This window comes from Salmo salar, chromosome ssa13 (assembly GCF_905237065.1).
Source record: "Salmo salar chromosome ssa13, Ssal_v3.1, whole genome shotgun sequence".
Classification (NCBI taxonomy): Eukaryota; Metazoa; Chordata; class Actinopteri; order Salmoniformes; family Salmonidae; genus Salmo; species Salmo salar.
Genome location: NC_059454.1, coordinates 16,107,035 through 16,123,025, shown reverse-complemented (window position 1 = coordinate 16,123,025; position 15,991 = coordinate 16,107,035). Strand labels below are relative to the sequence as shown.

General features: G+C 47.1%; 1 protein-coding gene across 2 annotated transcripts in view; it reads right to left on the bottom strand.

The window, feature by feature from the left end:
• LOC106566523 (ERC protein 2) overlaps positions 1-15,991 on the bottom strand; it is a 448,684-nt gene that overhangs the window by 221,339 nt on the left and 211,354 nt on the right. For both annotated transcript variants that reach the window (XM_045692987.1, XM_045692988.1), the window contains exon 10: positions 11,059-11,152. In XM_045692987.1, coding sequence (XP_045548943.1) covers positions 11,059-11,152 — 94 coding nt within the window. The remainder of the gene's footprint in view (positions 1-11,058; positions 11,153-15,991) is intronic.

Sequence of the window (15,991 nt, the reverse complement as noted above, 5' to 3'; positions counted from 1 at the left end):
ATCTTTCTCCTTCTCTACTCTGTATCCATCTTTCTCCCTCTCTACCTCTCTGTATCCATCTTTCCCCCTCTCTACCTCTCAGTATCCATATTTCTCCCTCTCTACGTCTCAGTATCCATCTTTCTCCCTCTCTACCTCTCAGTATCCATCTTTCTCCCTCTCTACCTCTCAGTATCCATCTTTCTCCCTCGCTGTATCCATCTTTCTCCTTTTCTACCTCTCTGTATCCATCTTTCTCCTTCTCTACCTCTCTGTATCCATCTTTCTACTTCTCTACCCCTCTGTATCCATCTTTCTCCTTCTCTACCTCTCTGTATCCATCTTTCTCCCTCGCTGTATCTATCTTTCTCCTTCGGTACGTCTCTGTATCCATCTTTCTCCCTCTCTGTATCTATCCTTCTCCTTCTCTACCTTTCTGTATCCATTTTTCTCCCTCTCTACCTCTCTGTATCTGTCTACCTCTCAGTATCCATCTTTCTCCTTCTCTACCTCTCTGCATCCATCTTTATCCCTCTCTACCTCTCAGTATCCATCTTTATCCCTCTCTACCTCTCAGTATCCATCTTTCTCCCTCTCTACCTCTCAGTATCCATCTGTTTATTTCTCTGTATCCATCTTTCACCCTCTCTACCTCTCTGTATCCATCTTTCTCCCTCTCTACCTCTGTATCCATCTGTCAACTTCTCTGTATCCATCTTTCACCTTATCTACCTCTCTGTATCCATCTGTCTCCCTCCCTACATCTCAGAATCAATCTTTCTCCCTCTCTACCTCTCTGTTCCCATCTTTGTATCCATCTGTCGATATCTCTGTATCCATCTTTCTCCCTCTCTACCTCTCAGTATCCATCTTTCTCCCTCTCTACCTCTCTGTATCCATCTTTCTCCCTCTCTACCTCTCTGTATCCATCTTTCTCCCTCGCTACCTCTCTGTATCCATCTTTCTCCCTCTCTACCTCTCTGTATCCATCTTTCTCCCTCGCTACCTCTCTGTATCCATCTTTCTCCCTCTCTACCTCTCTGTATCCATCTTTCTCCCTCTCTACATCTATCTGTCTACCTCTCAGTATCCATCTTTCTCCTTCTCTACCTCTCTGTATCCATCTTTATCCCTCTCTACCTCTCAGTATCCATCTTTCTCCCTAACTACCTCTCAGTATCGATCTTTCTCCGTCTCTAACTCTCAGTATCCATCTTTCTCCCTCTCTACCTCTCTGTATCCATTTTTCTCCCTCTCTACCTCTCTGTATCTGTCTACCTCTCAGTATCCATCTTTCTCCTTCTCTACCTCTCTGCATCCATCTTTCTCCTTATCTACCTCTCTGTATCCATCTGTCTCCCTCTCTACCTCTCAGTATCCATCTTTCTCCCTAACTACCTCTCAGTATCCATCTTTCTCCGTCTCTACCCCTCTGTATCCATCTTTCTCCCTCTCAGTATCCACCTTTCTCCCTCTCTACCTCTCTGTATCCATTTTTCTCCCTCTCTACCTCTCTGTATCTGTCTACCTCTCAGTATCCATCTTTCTCCTTCTCTACCTCTCTGCATCCATCTTTCTCCTTATCTACCTCTCTGTATCCATCTGTCTCCCCCTCTACCCCCCTGTATCCATCTTTCTCCCCTCTCAGTATCCACCTTTCTCCCTCCCACTCAGTATCCATCTTTCTCCCTCTCTACATCTCTGTATCCATCTTTCTCCCTCTCTACCTCTCTGTATCCATCTTTCTCCCTCTCTACCCCTCTGTATCCATCTTTCTCCCTCTCAGTATCCACCTTTCTCCCTCCCACTCAGTATCCATCTTTCTCCCTCTCTACATCTCTGTATCCATCTTTCTCCCTCTCTACCTCTCTGTATCCATCTTTCTCCCTCTCTACCCCTCTGTATCCATCTTTCTCCCTCTCAGTATCCACCTTTCTCCCTCTCTCCCTCTCAGTATCCATCTTTCTCACTCTCTTGCTCTGTATCCATACTTCTCCCTCTCTACCACTCAGTATCCGTCTGTCTACCCCTCAGTATCCATCTGTCTACCATTGTGTAGCCATCTTTCTCCCTCTCGACCTCTCAGTATACATCTGTCTACCTCTCAGTATCCATCTGTCTACCTGTGTATCTATCTGTCGCCTTCTCTACCTCTCTGTATCCATCTTTCTCCCTCTCTACCTCTCAGCTTCCATCTGTCTCACTCTCTCTCTGTCATCTTTCTCCCTCTCTACCTCTCTGTATCCATCTTTCTCCCTCTCTACCACTCTATATCATCATTTTCCCTCTCAACCTTTCAGTATCCATCTTTCTCCCTCTCTACCTCTCAGTATCCATCTTTCTCCCTCTCTACCTCTCAGTATCCATCATTCTACCTCTCTGTATCCATCCTTCTCCCTCTCAGTATCCATCTGTCTACCTCTCAGTATCCATCATTCTCCTTCTCTACCTCTCAGTATCCATCTTTCTCCCTCTCTACCTCTCAGTAACCATATTTCTCCTTCTCTACCCCTCAGTATCCATCCTTCTCCCTCTCTACCTCTCTGTATCCATCCTTCTCCTCTCAGTATCCATCTGTCTACCTCTCAGTATTCATCTTTCTCCTTCTCTACCGCTCAGCATCCATCTTTATCCCTCTCTACCTCTCTGTATCCATCTGTCAACCTCTCTGTATCCATCTGTCTCCTTATCTACCTCTCTGTATCCATCTGTCGCCCTCCCTACCTCTCTGTATCCATCTTTCTCCCTGTCTACCTCTGTATCCATCTGTTAACTTCTCTGTATCCATCTGTCTCCTTATCTACCTCTCTGTATCCATCTTTCTCCTTCTCTACCTCTCTGTATCCATCTGTCTAACTCTCAGTATCCACCTTTCTCCCTCTCTCCTCTCAGTATCCATCTCTCTCCCTCTCTACCTCTGTATCCATCCTTCTCCCTCTCTACCACTCAGTATCCATTTGTCTACCTCTCAGTATCCATCTGTCCACCTCTCAGTATCCATCTTTCTCCCTCTCTACCTCTCAGTATCCATCTTTCTCCCTCTCTACCTCTCAGTATCCATTTGTTTACCTCTCTGTATCCATCTTTCACCCTCTCTACCTCTCTGTATCCATCTTTCTCCCTCTCTACCTCTGTATCCATCTGTCAGCTTTTCTGTATCCATCTTTCTCCTCATCTACCTCTCTGTATCCATCTGTCTCCCTCTCTACCTCTCAGTATCGATCTTTCTCCCTCTCTACCCCTCTGTATCCATCTTTCTCCCTCTCTACCTCTCAGTATCCACCTTTCTCCCTCTCTCCTTCTCAGCATCCATCTTTCTCCCTCTCTACCTCTGTATCCATCCTTCTCCCTCTCTACCACTCAGTATCCATCTGTCTACCTCTCAGTATCCATCTGTCTACCATTCTGTATCCATCTTTCTCCCTCTCTACCTCTCAGTATCCATCTGACTACCTCTCAATATCCATCTTTCTACCTCTCAGTATCCATCTGTCTACCTCTCAGTATCCATCTGTCTACCACTCAGTATCCATCTGTCTCCTTCTCTACCACTCTGTATCCATCTTTCTCCCTCTTTAACTCTCAGTATCCATCTGTCTCCCTCTCTGTATCCATCTTTCTCCCTCTCTACCAGTCTGTATCATCTTTCTCCCTCTCTACCTCTCTGTATCCATCGTTTTCGCTCTCTACCACTCTGTATCATCATTCTCCCTCTCTACCTCTCAGTATCCATCTTTCTCCCTCTCCACCTCTCTGTATCCATCTTTCTCCCTCTCTAGCCCTCTGTATCCATCTTTCTCCATCTATACCTCTCAGTATCCATCTTTCTCCCTCTCTACCTCTCAGTATCCATCCTTCTCCCTCTCAGTATCCATCTGTCTACCACTCAGTATCCATCTTTCTCCCTCTCTACCCTCTGTATCCATCTTTCTCCCTCTCAGTATCCACCTTTCTCCCTCTCTCCCTCTCAGCATCCATCTTTCTCACTCTCTTCCTCTGTATCCATCCTTCTCCCTCTCTACCACTCAGTATCCATCTGTCTACCTCTCAGTATCCATCTGTCTACCATTATGTATCCATCTTTCTCCCTCTCTACCTCTCAGTATCCATCTGTCTACCTCTCAGTATCCATCTGTCTACCTCTCAGTATCCATCTGTCTACCTCTGTATCTATCTGTCTCCTTCTCTACCTCACTGTATCCATCTTTCTCCCTCTCTACCTCTCAGTATCCATCTGTCTCCCTCTCTACCACTCTGCATCATCATTTTCCCTCTCTACCTCTCAGTATCCATCTTTCTCCCTCTCTACCTCTCAGTATCGATCTTTCTCCCTCTCTACCTCTCAGTATCCATCATTCTACCTCTCTGTATCCATCCTTCTCCCTCTCAGTATCCATCTGTCTACTTCTCAGTATCCATCATTCTCCTTCTCTACCTCTCAGTAACCATATTTCTCCCTCTCTACCCCTCGGTATCCATCCTTCTCCCTCTCTACCTCCATCCTTCTCCCTCTCAGTATCCATCTGTCACCTCTCAGTATTCATCTTTCTCCTTCTCTACCGCTCAGCATCCATCTTTATCCCTCTCTACCCCTCTGTATCCATCTGTCTAACTCTCGGCATCCATCTATCTCCTTCTCTACCTCTGTATCGATCTGTCTCCCTCCCTACCTCTCTGTATCCATCCTCTCCCTCTCTACCTCTGTATCGATCTGTCAACTTCTCTGTATCCATCTGTCTCCTTATCTACCTCTCAGTAACCATATTTCTCCCTCTCTACCCCTCAGTATCCATCCTTCTCCCTCTCTACCTCTCTGTATCCATCCTTCTCCCTCAGTATCCATCTGTCTACCTCTCAGTATTCATCTTTCTCCTTCTCTACCGCTCAGCATCCATCTTTATCCCTCTCTACCTCTCTGTATCCATCTGTCTAACCCTCAGTATCCATATTTGTCCCTCTCTACCTCTCTGTATCCATCTGTCTACCATTATGTATCCATCTTTCTCCTTCTCAACCTCTCTGTATCCATATTTCTCCCTCTCTACCTCGCTGTATCCATCTGTCTACCTCTCAGTATCCATCTTTCTCCCTCTCTACCCCTCAGTATCCATCTGTTTACCTCTCTGTATCCATCTTTCTCCCTCTCTACCTCTCTGTATCCATCTTTCTCACTCTCTCTGTCTGTATCCATCTGTCAGCTTCTCTGTATCCATCTTTCTCCTTATCTACCTCTCTGTATCCATCTGTCTCCCTCTCTACCCCTCTGTATCCATCTTTCTCCCTCTCTACCTCTCAGTATCCACCTTTCTCCCTCTCTCCTTCTCAGAATCCATCTTTCTCCCTCTCTACCTCTGTATCCATCCTTCTCAATCTCTACCAATCAGTATCCATCTGTCTACATCTCAATATCCAGCTGTCTACCATTCTGTATCCATCTTTCTCCCTCTCTACCTCTCAGTATCCATCTGACTACCTCTCAATATCCATCTGTCTACCTCTCAGTATCCATCTGTCTACCTCTCAGTATCCATCTGTCTACCTCTCAGTATCCATCTGTCTCCTTCTCTACATCTCTGTATCCATCTTTCTCCCTCTCTACCTCTCTGTATCCATCCTTCTCCCTCTCAGTATCCATCTGTCTACCTCTCAGTATCCATCTTTCTCCCTCTCTACCTCTCGGTATCCATCTTTCTCCCTCTCTACCTCTCAGTATACATCTGTTTACCTCTCTGTATCCATCTTTCTCCCTCTATACCACTCTGTATCCATCTTTCTCCCTCTCTACCTCTCAGAATCGATCTTTCTCCCTCTCTACCCCTCTGTATCCATCTTTCTCCCTCTCTACCTCTCGGTATCCATCTTTCTCCCTCTCTACCTCTCAGTATACATCTGTTTACCTCTCTGTATCCATCTTTCTCCCTCTATACCACTCTGTATCCATCTTTCTCCCTCTCTACCTCTGTATCCATCTGTCAGCTTCTCTGTATCCATCTTTCTCCTTATCTACCTCTCTGTATCCTTCTGTCTCCCTCTCTACCTCTCAGAATCGATCTTTCTCCCTCTCTACCCCTCTGTATCCATCTTTCTCCCTCTCTACCTCTCAGTATCCACCTTTCTCCCTCTCTCCTTCTCAGTATCCATCTTTCTCCCTCTCTACTTCTGTATCCATCCTTCTCCCTCTCTACCACTCAGTATCCGTCTGTCTACCATTCTGTATCCATCTTTCTCCCTCTCTTCCTCTCAGCATCCATCTGACTACCTCTCAGTATCCATCTGCCAACCTCTCAGTATCCATCTGCCAACCTCTCAGTATCCATCTGTCTACCTCTCAGTATCCATCTGTCTACCTCTCAGTATCCATCTGTCTACCACTCAGTATCTATCTGTCTCCTTCTCTACCTCTCTGTATCCATCTGTCTCCCTCTCTGTATCCATCTTTCTCCCTCTCTACCACTCTGTATCATCTTTCTCCCTCTCTACCTCTCAGTATCCATCTTTCTCCCTCTCTACCTCTCAGTATCCATCTTTCTCCCTCTATACCTCTCAGTATCCATCTTTCTCCCTCTCTACCTCTCTGTATCCATCCTCCTCCCTCTTAGTATCCATCTGTCTACCTCTCAGTATCCATCTTTTTCCTTCTCTACCGCTCAGTATCCATCTTTCTCCCTCTCTACCTCTCAGTATCCATCTTTCTCCCTCTCTACCTCTCTGTATCCATCCTTCTCCCTCTCAGTATCCATCTTTCTCCCTCTCTGTATCATCTGTATCCCTCTCTACTTCTCTGTATCCATCTGTCTAACTCTCAGTATCCATCTTTTTCCTTCTCTACCTCTCTGTATCCATCTTTCTCCCTCTCTACCACTCTGTATCATCTTTCTCCCTCTCTACCTCTCTGTATCCATCGTTCTCCCTCTCTACCACTCTGTATCCATCTTTCTCCCTCTCTACCTCTCAGTATCCATCTTTCTCCCTCTCTACCTCTCAGTATCCATATTTTTCCTTCTCTACCGCTCAGTATCCATCTTTCTCCTTCTCTACCTCTCTGTATCCATCTTTCTCCCTCTCTACATCCATCTGTCTACCTCTCAGTATCCATCTTTCTCCCTCTCTACCTCTTTGTATCCATCTTTCTCCCTCTCTACCTCTTAGTATCCATCTGTCTACCTCTCAGTATCCATCTTTCTCCTTCTCTATCTCTCTGTATCCATCTTTCTACCTCTCTGTATCCATCTGTCTACCCCTCTGTATCCATCTTTCTCCCTCTCTACCTCTCAGTATCCATCTCTCTACCTCTCTGTATCTATCTCTCTGTATCTACGTCTCTACCTCTCTGTATCTATCTCTCTACCTATCTCTCTACATCTATCCCTCTACATCTATCTCTCTATCTCTCTGTATCTATCTCTGTATCTATCTCTGTATCTATCTCTCTGTATCTATCTCTCTACATCTCCAGCACAGTAGATGATGAATGACATTAAAGCGACTTCAACTAGTCATCAAGCCCTTGACTAGCTGAATCAGGTGTGTTTGTGCTATGCTGGAACAAAAAAACAGCACCCCTTACCTCTCCAGGATCGTGTCAGTGACCACTTTTCTTTTGTCCTAGTCTTGATGAAGAATAAAGTAGAAATGGTTATGGAGTGTGATTGTTGTGGGTAAGGGCGGGGAGATCAGAGTTGAGTGAATGCAATATGAGGGTTGTGGGAGATGTGCAGCACGGCGAGATGGAGACGATCACAGAGCGATGCTATCGCTCCCCCATATAAACTCAGCTGGGTACCTTTCAGCGGCTGGATAAACCACAAAGGAACTGTTTGTTTGTGTTTACCCTCAGAGCGTGCTGTGTTCCTGATGGGACCAGCGATAGAGAGAGAGAGAGTGAGCGAGAGAGTGAGGAATAGGGGGCCTTTAAAGCCTGGTGGCTCCAACACAATCCCAGCGTGCAGTGAGACAGTAAGACATGAGGGCTACTGAGAAACACCACTATACATGAGTTACCATACAAGTGCAGCTTGTTATGTTTTGGCATCATGCGTAACAAACAAAGCAACTATAAAAACCCTGGTACTCTCTTTTACCATTTCGGGAAAAAAAATGTACAGCTTGTATTCTGTAAGAGGTGCCGTTATTCATGTGGTAGAACATTAGTATTGGTCAGCACCGAGCTACCTCAACTGCCACGTGAGTTTTTCTAAACTATAACGAGGAAGTCTTTCATCTGTCTACACTCCTTCCGTCTATACCGTGTCAATGTTCCCTCCCTCAGACTGGGACTCCTCTCCCAGGTGAGAGCAACATTTGTGTTCATTAACAAACAGAGGAAGTATTTCAGGGGGGAAATAAGCTATGTGTTCCAGACATCCAAAAGACGGGGAGAGAGACGGGGAGAGGGGGAGAGAGAGAGAGATGGAGAGAGAGAGACGGAGAGAGGGGGAGAGAGAGAGATGGAGAGAGAGAGAGACGGAGACAGGGGGAGAGAGAGAGAGACAGAGGGGGGAGGGAGACAGATCGAGAGAGAGAGAGAGAGAGAGAGAGAGAGAGACAGAGAGTGGCGAGAGAGAGACAGAGAGAGAGGGGGAGAGAGAAAGAGAGAGGGGGGTGAGAGAGGGGGGAGAGAGGGAGAAGAGAGAGGGGGAGAGATGGAGGGAGAAGAGAGAGAGGGGGGAGAGAGAGGGAGAGACAGAGAGGAGAGAGAGAGAGACAGAGGGGTGAGAGTGGGAGAGAGAGAGACAGAGAGGGGGAAGAGAGAGAGAGAGGGTGAGAGAGACAGAGGGGGAGAGAGAGGGGAGAGAGAGAGACAGAGGGGGGGGGAGAGAGAGAGAGGGAGAGAAGGTGGGAGAGAAGAGGGGGGAGACAGAGAGAGGGGTAGAGAGAGAGACAGAGAGAAGGGTGAGTGAGAGACAGAGAGAGGGGGGGAGAGAGAGACAGAGAGTGGCGAGAGAGAGAGAGGGTGAGAGAGACAGAGGGGGGAGAGAGAGGGGAGAGAGAGAGAGAGACAGAGGGGGGAGAGAGAGAGAGAGGGAGAGAAGGTGGGAGAGAAGAGGGGGGGAGACAGAGAGAGGGGTAGAGAGAGAGACAGAGAGAGGGGTGAGTGAGAGACAGAGAGAGGGGGGAGAGAGGGGGGAGAGAGAGACAGAGAGAGGGAGAGAGAGAGTTTGAGAGGGGGGAGAGAGAGAGGGGGAGAGGAGAGAGATAGAGAGAGACAGAGAGAGAGGGGGAGAGAGAAAGAGAGAGGGGGTGAGAGGGGGGGTGAGAGACAGGGAGAGGGGGGGGTGAGAGAGGGAGAGAGGGAGGGTGAGAGAGAGAGGGGGTGAGAGACAGGGAGGGGGTGAGAGAGATGGGAGAGAGGGGAGAGAGAGGGGAGAGAGGGACAGAGAGCGAGGGAGAGAGAGAGTTTGAGAGGGGGGAGAGAGAGAGGGGGAGAGGAGAGAGATAGAGGGAGAAAGAGAGAGGGGGAGAGAGGGGGAGAGAGAGACAGAGAAGGGGGAGAAGGGGGAGAGAGAGACAGAGAGAGATGGAGAGAGAGGGGGAGAGAGGGAGAGACAGAGAGAGGGGAGAGAGGGAGAGACAGAGAGAGAGGAGAGAAAGAGACAGGGGAGAGAGTGAGAGAGAGACATAGAAAGGGGGTGAGAGAGAGAGAGACAGAGAGAGGGAGAGAGAGAAAGAGAGAGGGGGTGAGAGAGAGACATAAAAGAGGGTGGGAGAGAGAGACAGAGAGGGGGGAGAGAGATAGAGAGAGGGTGGGGGGTAAGAGGGGGGAGAAAGACAGAGGGGGGAGAGAGAAACAGAGAAAGACAATTAAGGGGGAAAGAGAGTCAGAGCGGGGAGAGAGAGAGAGGGGTGAGAGAGAGCAATAGAGGGGGAGAGAGAAAGAGAGGGGGGAGAGAGAGGGAGAGAGAGGGGGTGAGAGACAGAAAGAGGGGGAGCACGAGAGACAGAGAGAGGGGGAGAGAGAGGGAGAGACAGAGAGAGGGGAGAGAGAGGGAGATACAGAGAGAAGGGAGAGAGAGAGCGGGAGAGAGGGGGAGAGAGAGAGGGGGACAGAGTTAGAGAGGGGGGAGACATAGAGAGATATGGCGGAGAAAGAGTGGGGATAGAGAGAGAGACAGAGCGAAAGGAGGGAGAGAGAGAGGGGGGAGAGAGAGAGAGTGGGGGTGAGAGAGAGAGAGTGGTAGGGGGGAAAGAGAGGGGGAGAGAGAGAGATGGGGGAGAGAGCGAGACACAGAGAGAGGGGGGAGAGAGAGACAAAGAGAGACAGAGGGGGGAGAGATAGAGAGAGAAAGGGAGAAGAGAGAGGGGGGAGTGAGGGGGGAGAGAGGGGGGGAGAGAGTCAGAGAGAGGGGGAGAGAGAGAGAGAGAGTGAGAGTGAGAGAGAGAGAGGGGGAGAGAGTGAGAGAGAGGGGGAGAGACAGAGAGAGAGTGAGAGTGAGAGAGAGAGAGGGGGGAGAGAGGGGGGAGAGAGTCAGAGAGAGGGGGAGAGAGAGAGAGAGTGAGAGTGAGAGAGAGAGGGGGGGAGAGAGTCAGAGAGAGGGGGAGAGACAGAGAGAGAGTGAGAGTGAGAGAGAGAGAGGGGGAGAGAGTGAGAGAGAGAGAGGGGAGGGGTGAGAGTGAGTGAGTGAGAGACAGAGAGGGGGAGAGAGAGAGAGGGGGAGAGAGAGAGAGGGGGAGAGAGGGGGAGAGACAGAGAGAGAGTGAGAGTGAGAGAGAGAGAGGGGGAGAGAGTGAGAGAGAGAGAGGGGGAGGGGTGAGAGTGAGTGAGTGAGAGACAGAGAGGGGTGAGAGACAGAGAGAGACAGAGAGAGGGGGGAAAGAGAGATAGAGAGAGGGGGGAAAGAGATAGACAGAGAGAGGGGGAAAGAGAGAGACAGAGAGGGGGGTGAGAGAGAGCGAGGGGGTGTAACCTAGAGCAGGGGGAGAGAGTAGAAAGAGAAGTGTAACAGAGTCAGTCTAAGCTGGCAGGGAAGGGTACTATACTTTTTCCAGTGCCTGGGAATACCCTGGTATGATCAGGAGTCTGAGCATACTAACACCTCAGTACAGCCCTACACACACATATACACACACACACATACACACCTGTGAGATGGAGTGTGGATGTCCGTCTGTCAGTCCATCTGGCCTCCTCTCCCCTGAAACCATCTGTTTAAGGATGTTTGGACACTTCACTTGCCTTCAGAAAGAAAAAGAGAGGGAGAAAGAGAGAGCGAGAGAGAGAAGAGAGAGGGAGAATAAGATTCTAAGAAAGTGCATGCTAAGACAGATTGTTTTCAAACTGTAAACTGATCCACAAAAACATTACATAATGTATGTTGTTGCATCATGGAAAGTCTATAGAAACATGGAGCTCCCGGTGGAAAGTCTATAGAAACATGGAGCTCCCGGTGGAGAGTCTATAGAAACATGGAGCTCCCGGTGGAGAGTCTATAGAAACATGGAGCTCCCGGTGGAGAGTCTATAGAGACATGGAGCTCCCGGTGGAGAGTCTATAGAAACATGGAGCTCCCGGTGGAGAGTCTATAGAAACATGGAGCTCCCGGTGGAGAGTCTATTGAAACATGGAGCTCCCGTTGAAGAGTCTATTGAAACATGGCGCTCCCGGTGGAGAGTCTATTGAAACATGGCGCTCCCGGTGGAGAGTCTATTGAAACATGGAGTTTCCGGGTGGTCTAAAGCACTGCATCTCAGTGCTAGAGGCGTCACTACAGACACCCTGGTTCGAATCCAGACTGTATCACAACCGGCCATGATTGGGAGTCCCATAGGGCGGCGCACAATTGGCCCGGTCGTTTGGGTTTGGCCGGTGTAGGCCGTCATTGTAAATAAGAATTTGTTCTTAACTGACATGCCTTGTTAAATAAAGGTAAAATAGAAGTATGGAGACGAAAGAGACAAGATGAGACTTGACAGATGGCAAAGTGACACTACTTGTGTAAATCTCTCAGCATGCAAACACACACACAAACAAACACTCACACTGTGCTGGTGTGTAAATCTGTCATCAGAAGTGTGGTGTTGAGGAGCTGATTACAGAGCTAACCCATGTATTACCTGGGCTGGTTTCTGTGTGTTTATACTCTATAGCGGAGACATACCCCCATTAATTTACCCTACAACTGAGATCCCCCCCTCCCTCACACACACACACACACACACACAGAGAGAGAGAGAGAACAGTCTATGACTTGGGTGGCTTGAGTCGTGTTGAGGGTCACCGTGGCGGATGTGTTGTTTCTACCCTCACCACCCGGGGGTGGCCCGTTAGGAAGCCCAGGAACTAGTTGCAGCGGGAGTTGTTCAAGTCCCAGGGTCCTGAGCTTAGTGATGAGCACTATGACTGAAGCTCAGTGTTCAACACCAATGAACAGCATTCTCACGTAGGTGTTCTGCTTGTTCAGCTGGGAGAGGGCAGTGTGGAGTCCAATAGAGATTGCGTCATCTGTGGATCTGTTGGGGCGTTATGCGAATTGGAGTGGGTCCAAGGTATCTGGGATGGTGATGTTAATGTGACCCATGGCCAGCCTTTCAAAGCATTTCATGGCTACAGATGTAAGTGCTACAAGGTGAATGTCGTTTAGACAGGTTCCCTTGGCGTTCTTGGGCACAGGGACTATGGTGCTCTGCTTGAAACATGTAGTTATTACAGAGTGGCTCAGGGAGAGTTTGAAAATGTCAGTGAAGAAACTTGCCAGCTGGTCAGCGCATGCTCAGAGTATGCGTCCTGGTAATCCTTCTGGCCACGTGGCCTTGTGGAGCAAGATCACAAGGTCGTCCAGAACAGCTTGTGATCTTATGCATGATTCAGTGTTACTTGCCTCGAAGCGAGCATAGAAGGAATATATCTTGTATGCTAGGCTTGCGTCACCAGGCAGCTCACGGCTGGGTTTCCTTTTGTAATTTGTGATAGTTTGCAAGCCCTGCCACATCCATGAGCATCAGAGCTGACAAAGTAGGTTTCGATGTTAGTCCTTTATTGACCTTTTGCCTGTTTGATGGTTCGTTGGAGGGCGTTGCGGGATATCTTATAAGTGTCTGGATTAGTGTCCCGTCCTTGAAAGCAGCAGCTCTAGCCTTTAGCTCAGTGCGGATGTTGCCTGTAATCCATGGCTTCTGGTTGAGATATGTACAAACGGTCACTGTGGGGAGGTTGTCGTTGATGCACGTATTATTGAACCCGGTGACTGATGTGGTAAACTCTTCAATGCTATTGGAAGAATCCCAGAACGTATTCCAGTCTGTGCTAGCGAAACATTCCTGTAGTTTAGCATCTACTTCATCAGACCACTTATGTTTGAGTTTTGCTTGTAAGCAGGAATCAGGAGGATAAAGTTATGGTCAGATTTACCAAATGGAGGGCAAGGGGGAGCTTTGTATGCATTTCTGTGTGTGGAGTAAACATTATAATGTTTTCGTTAAAATCACTGGCCACTGCCTCTCGTTTGCTTATGGCGCTATACAACTAGTTTGAGATTGGTCTCAGTGCCAGCATTGGTTTTTGTTGGTAAATAGACAGCTACGAAATATATAGAATAAAATTCTCTTGGTAAATAGTTTGTTCTGCAGATTATCATGAGGTATTCTCAGGCGAGCAGAACCTAGAGACCTCTTTAACATTAGAGATCACGGACCAGCTATTCTTAACAGAGACACCAACCTCCCTCTTTAATCTTACCCAGAGCTGCCGTTCGGTCTTGACGATGCATAGAAAAACCAACTAGATGTATATTATCTATATCCTTGTTCAGTCACGACTCAGAGAAACATAGGATATTACAGTTCTTCAGGTCCCGTTGATAGGATAGTCTCAAACGGAGCCCGTCCAGTTTATTCTCTAGTGATTGTACTTTTGCTAGTAGAACGGAGGGTAGAGACGGTTTATTAACTCGCCGACATAGTCTCGTCAGGGAGCCCGCTCGATTGCCGCTCATGCGCCGTCTCTTCCTCTTTCGAGTCCCAGGGATTACGGCGTGGTCCGGAATGAGCAGTACATCCACAGCTGCCAACTCGTTGAAGTACAAATCTTCATCCAAATTGAGGTTAGTGATCGCTGTTCTGATGTCCAGAAGCTGTTTTCGGTCATAGGAAATATTATTTACAAAAACGTAAGATCAGCATAAAAAACACACAAAAAAGCAGAATTGGTCAACTGCAGTGCCATCTTCCATCTCAAGAGGTAAGTAAAACAATTTAAAAACTATAGTAAGTGCCTATTAAATTTCAAATTATATTAGAGAAAGACATTACAAACTCTGACCCATCTATGTAAATGTATTTAATTTTTTTACATTAAGAACAAGTACATATTTTGTTTCTCATTCTTTTTCATTGGGTTTGAAAAAAGAACAAAAAGCATTTAACCGTAACAGTGAGAAGATTTATTCTTGAATCAGCCATAAATTCGCTTGTCACTTCCTGTTTTGTGCAACAGGGAGTGGCAATTAAATACAAGTTTTACCAAAAAATTGAATTGCTAAAACATTTCTAGCCTGTCTATCTATGGGTAACAGGGTTAATGTGTTTTGCTCGACATGCTCAGTTTTCCACGTCAAAACACTATGATTTGACTATTATAAGTTCAATGTTTCTCTTGAAAAACATTTTTTTAAAGGAATATTTTCACAATATTAAAATGAGAGTTCAGTTCACGGCACGTAAATGAACCACTAATCACATTAAATAAATAATAATATTCAGAAATTACTTTTTCAAGGTAACAGAATAACTAGGGCTTTACAATGATGGTGAAACTTAGAGAAATGTTCAGATTAAGTGGGTTGAAATCTTCCTGGAAGTGACACAGGGTTGACGGAGAGACATGTCAAACTGCTGTAGGCTGCCACATACAGACATGATATATTGAATTCTCTATACGGTCAATATCTAATGACAATTCATTTAAAAACAATTCTACCACTTTTCAACCTTATTTTCATTATCGCCATCGCCATCGCAATACCAGTGTCTACATATGTGAAAATGGCACGTTTCTATGATCTGTGGTTAAAAAGAGAAAAAGAAAGGTCCTAAAAAATGCTTCTATGTGACATCACAGGGTAGGATTAAAAGAAAAACAGCGATTTTCAAAACCTGTAATGAGTTTCTAGCCAGAGGGAGGGGATCTTCTTGCTCCCCACGACACAGCGAATTAAAATGGTTGAACTTTTAATAACGTCATCCACCACTTTTCATGGGTAGAACTCAATTTTCACATATGGAGACACTGGTATTGTGCTGGAGATAAGGGGAATGAAGTTGATGGAGCTGCCCTTTATTATAACAGGCTTTTAAAATGAAATATTGTTGCACAATTTCTACACAAAAGGAACTCTTTTCGTGGAACGACCCATAAGCAAAGAGAGCTGACAGTGACAAATTATCCCATAAGAGAACTCTCAGCTACTGTAAACAGCTTCTCAACCAGCGCCTGCTCTGTGTGTATACATTATTACATATTCAGACTGACTGACCTGTTTACCCTGCTACCAATCCACAAGTTCCTCTACATATGGACAAATATTTGCCACGCTGGCTTGCGAACTACTGTGTGGCTGTGTGTGTGTGTGGGTAGGTATGTGCGTGCGGGTGTGCGTGCGTCTCATGTCCTGTCAGCGGCGATGTTGGTGGGTAATTTATATTCTGGGCTTCTGAAAACAAACCTAATAAATGGATAAATAAGATCCTAAAAAGCAATGCTGCCTGCTCTCTCTATCACCATAAGTAGTGACAGCAGTGATGCATTGGTATTGAGTCCTATGTCAGGGCTAGTCATACTGACAGACATCTCCTGCTCCCATCTACCCTCCTCCCCATCCCCCTCGTCTTCACCCCCCTCTCAGAGATACTGTTGTCACAGGAGGATGGGAGAAGAAGGGTTGTAGAAGGGGGAGTAGAGGTGAGAGTAGAAGGGGGGTTATAAGCGAGTAGAGGGGGAGTTGAAGGGGGAGTAGAGGGGTGTATAAGGGAGTAGTGGGGGAGTTGAAGGGGTGTATAAGGGAGTAGTGGGGAAGTAGAG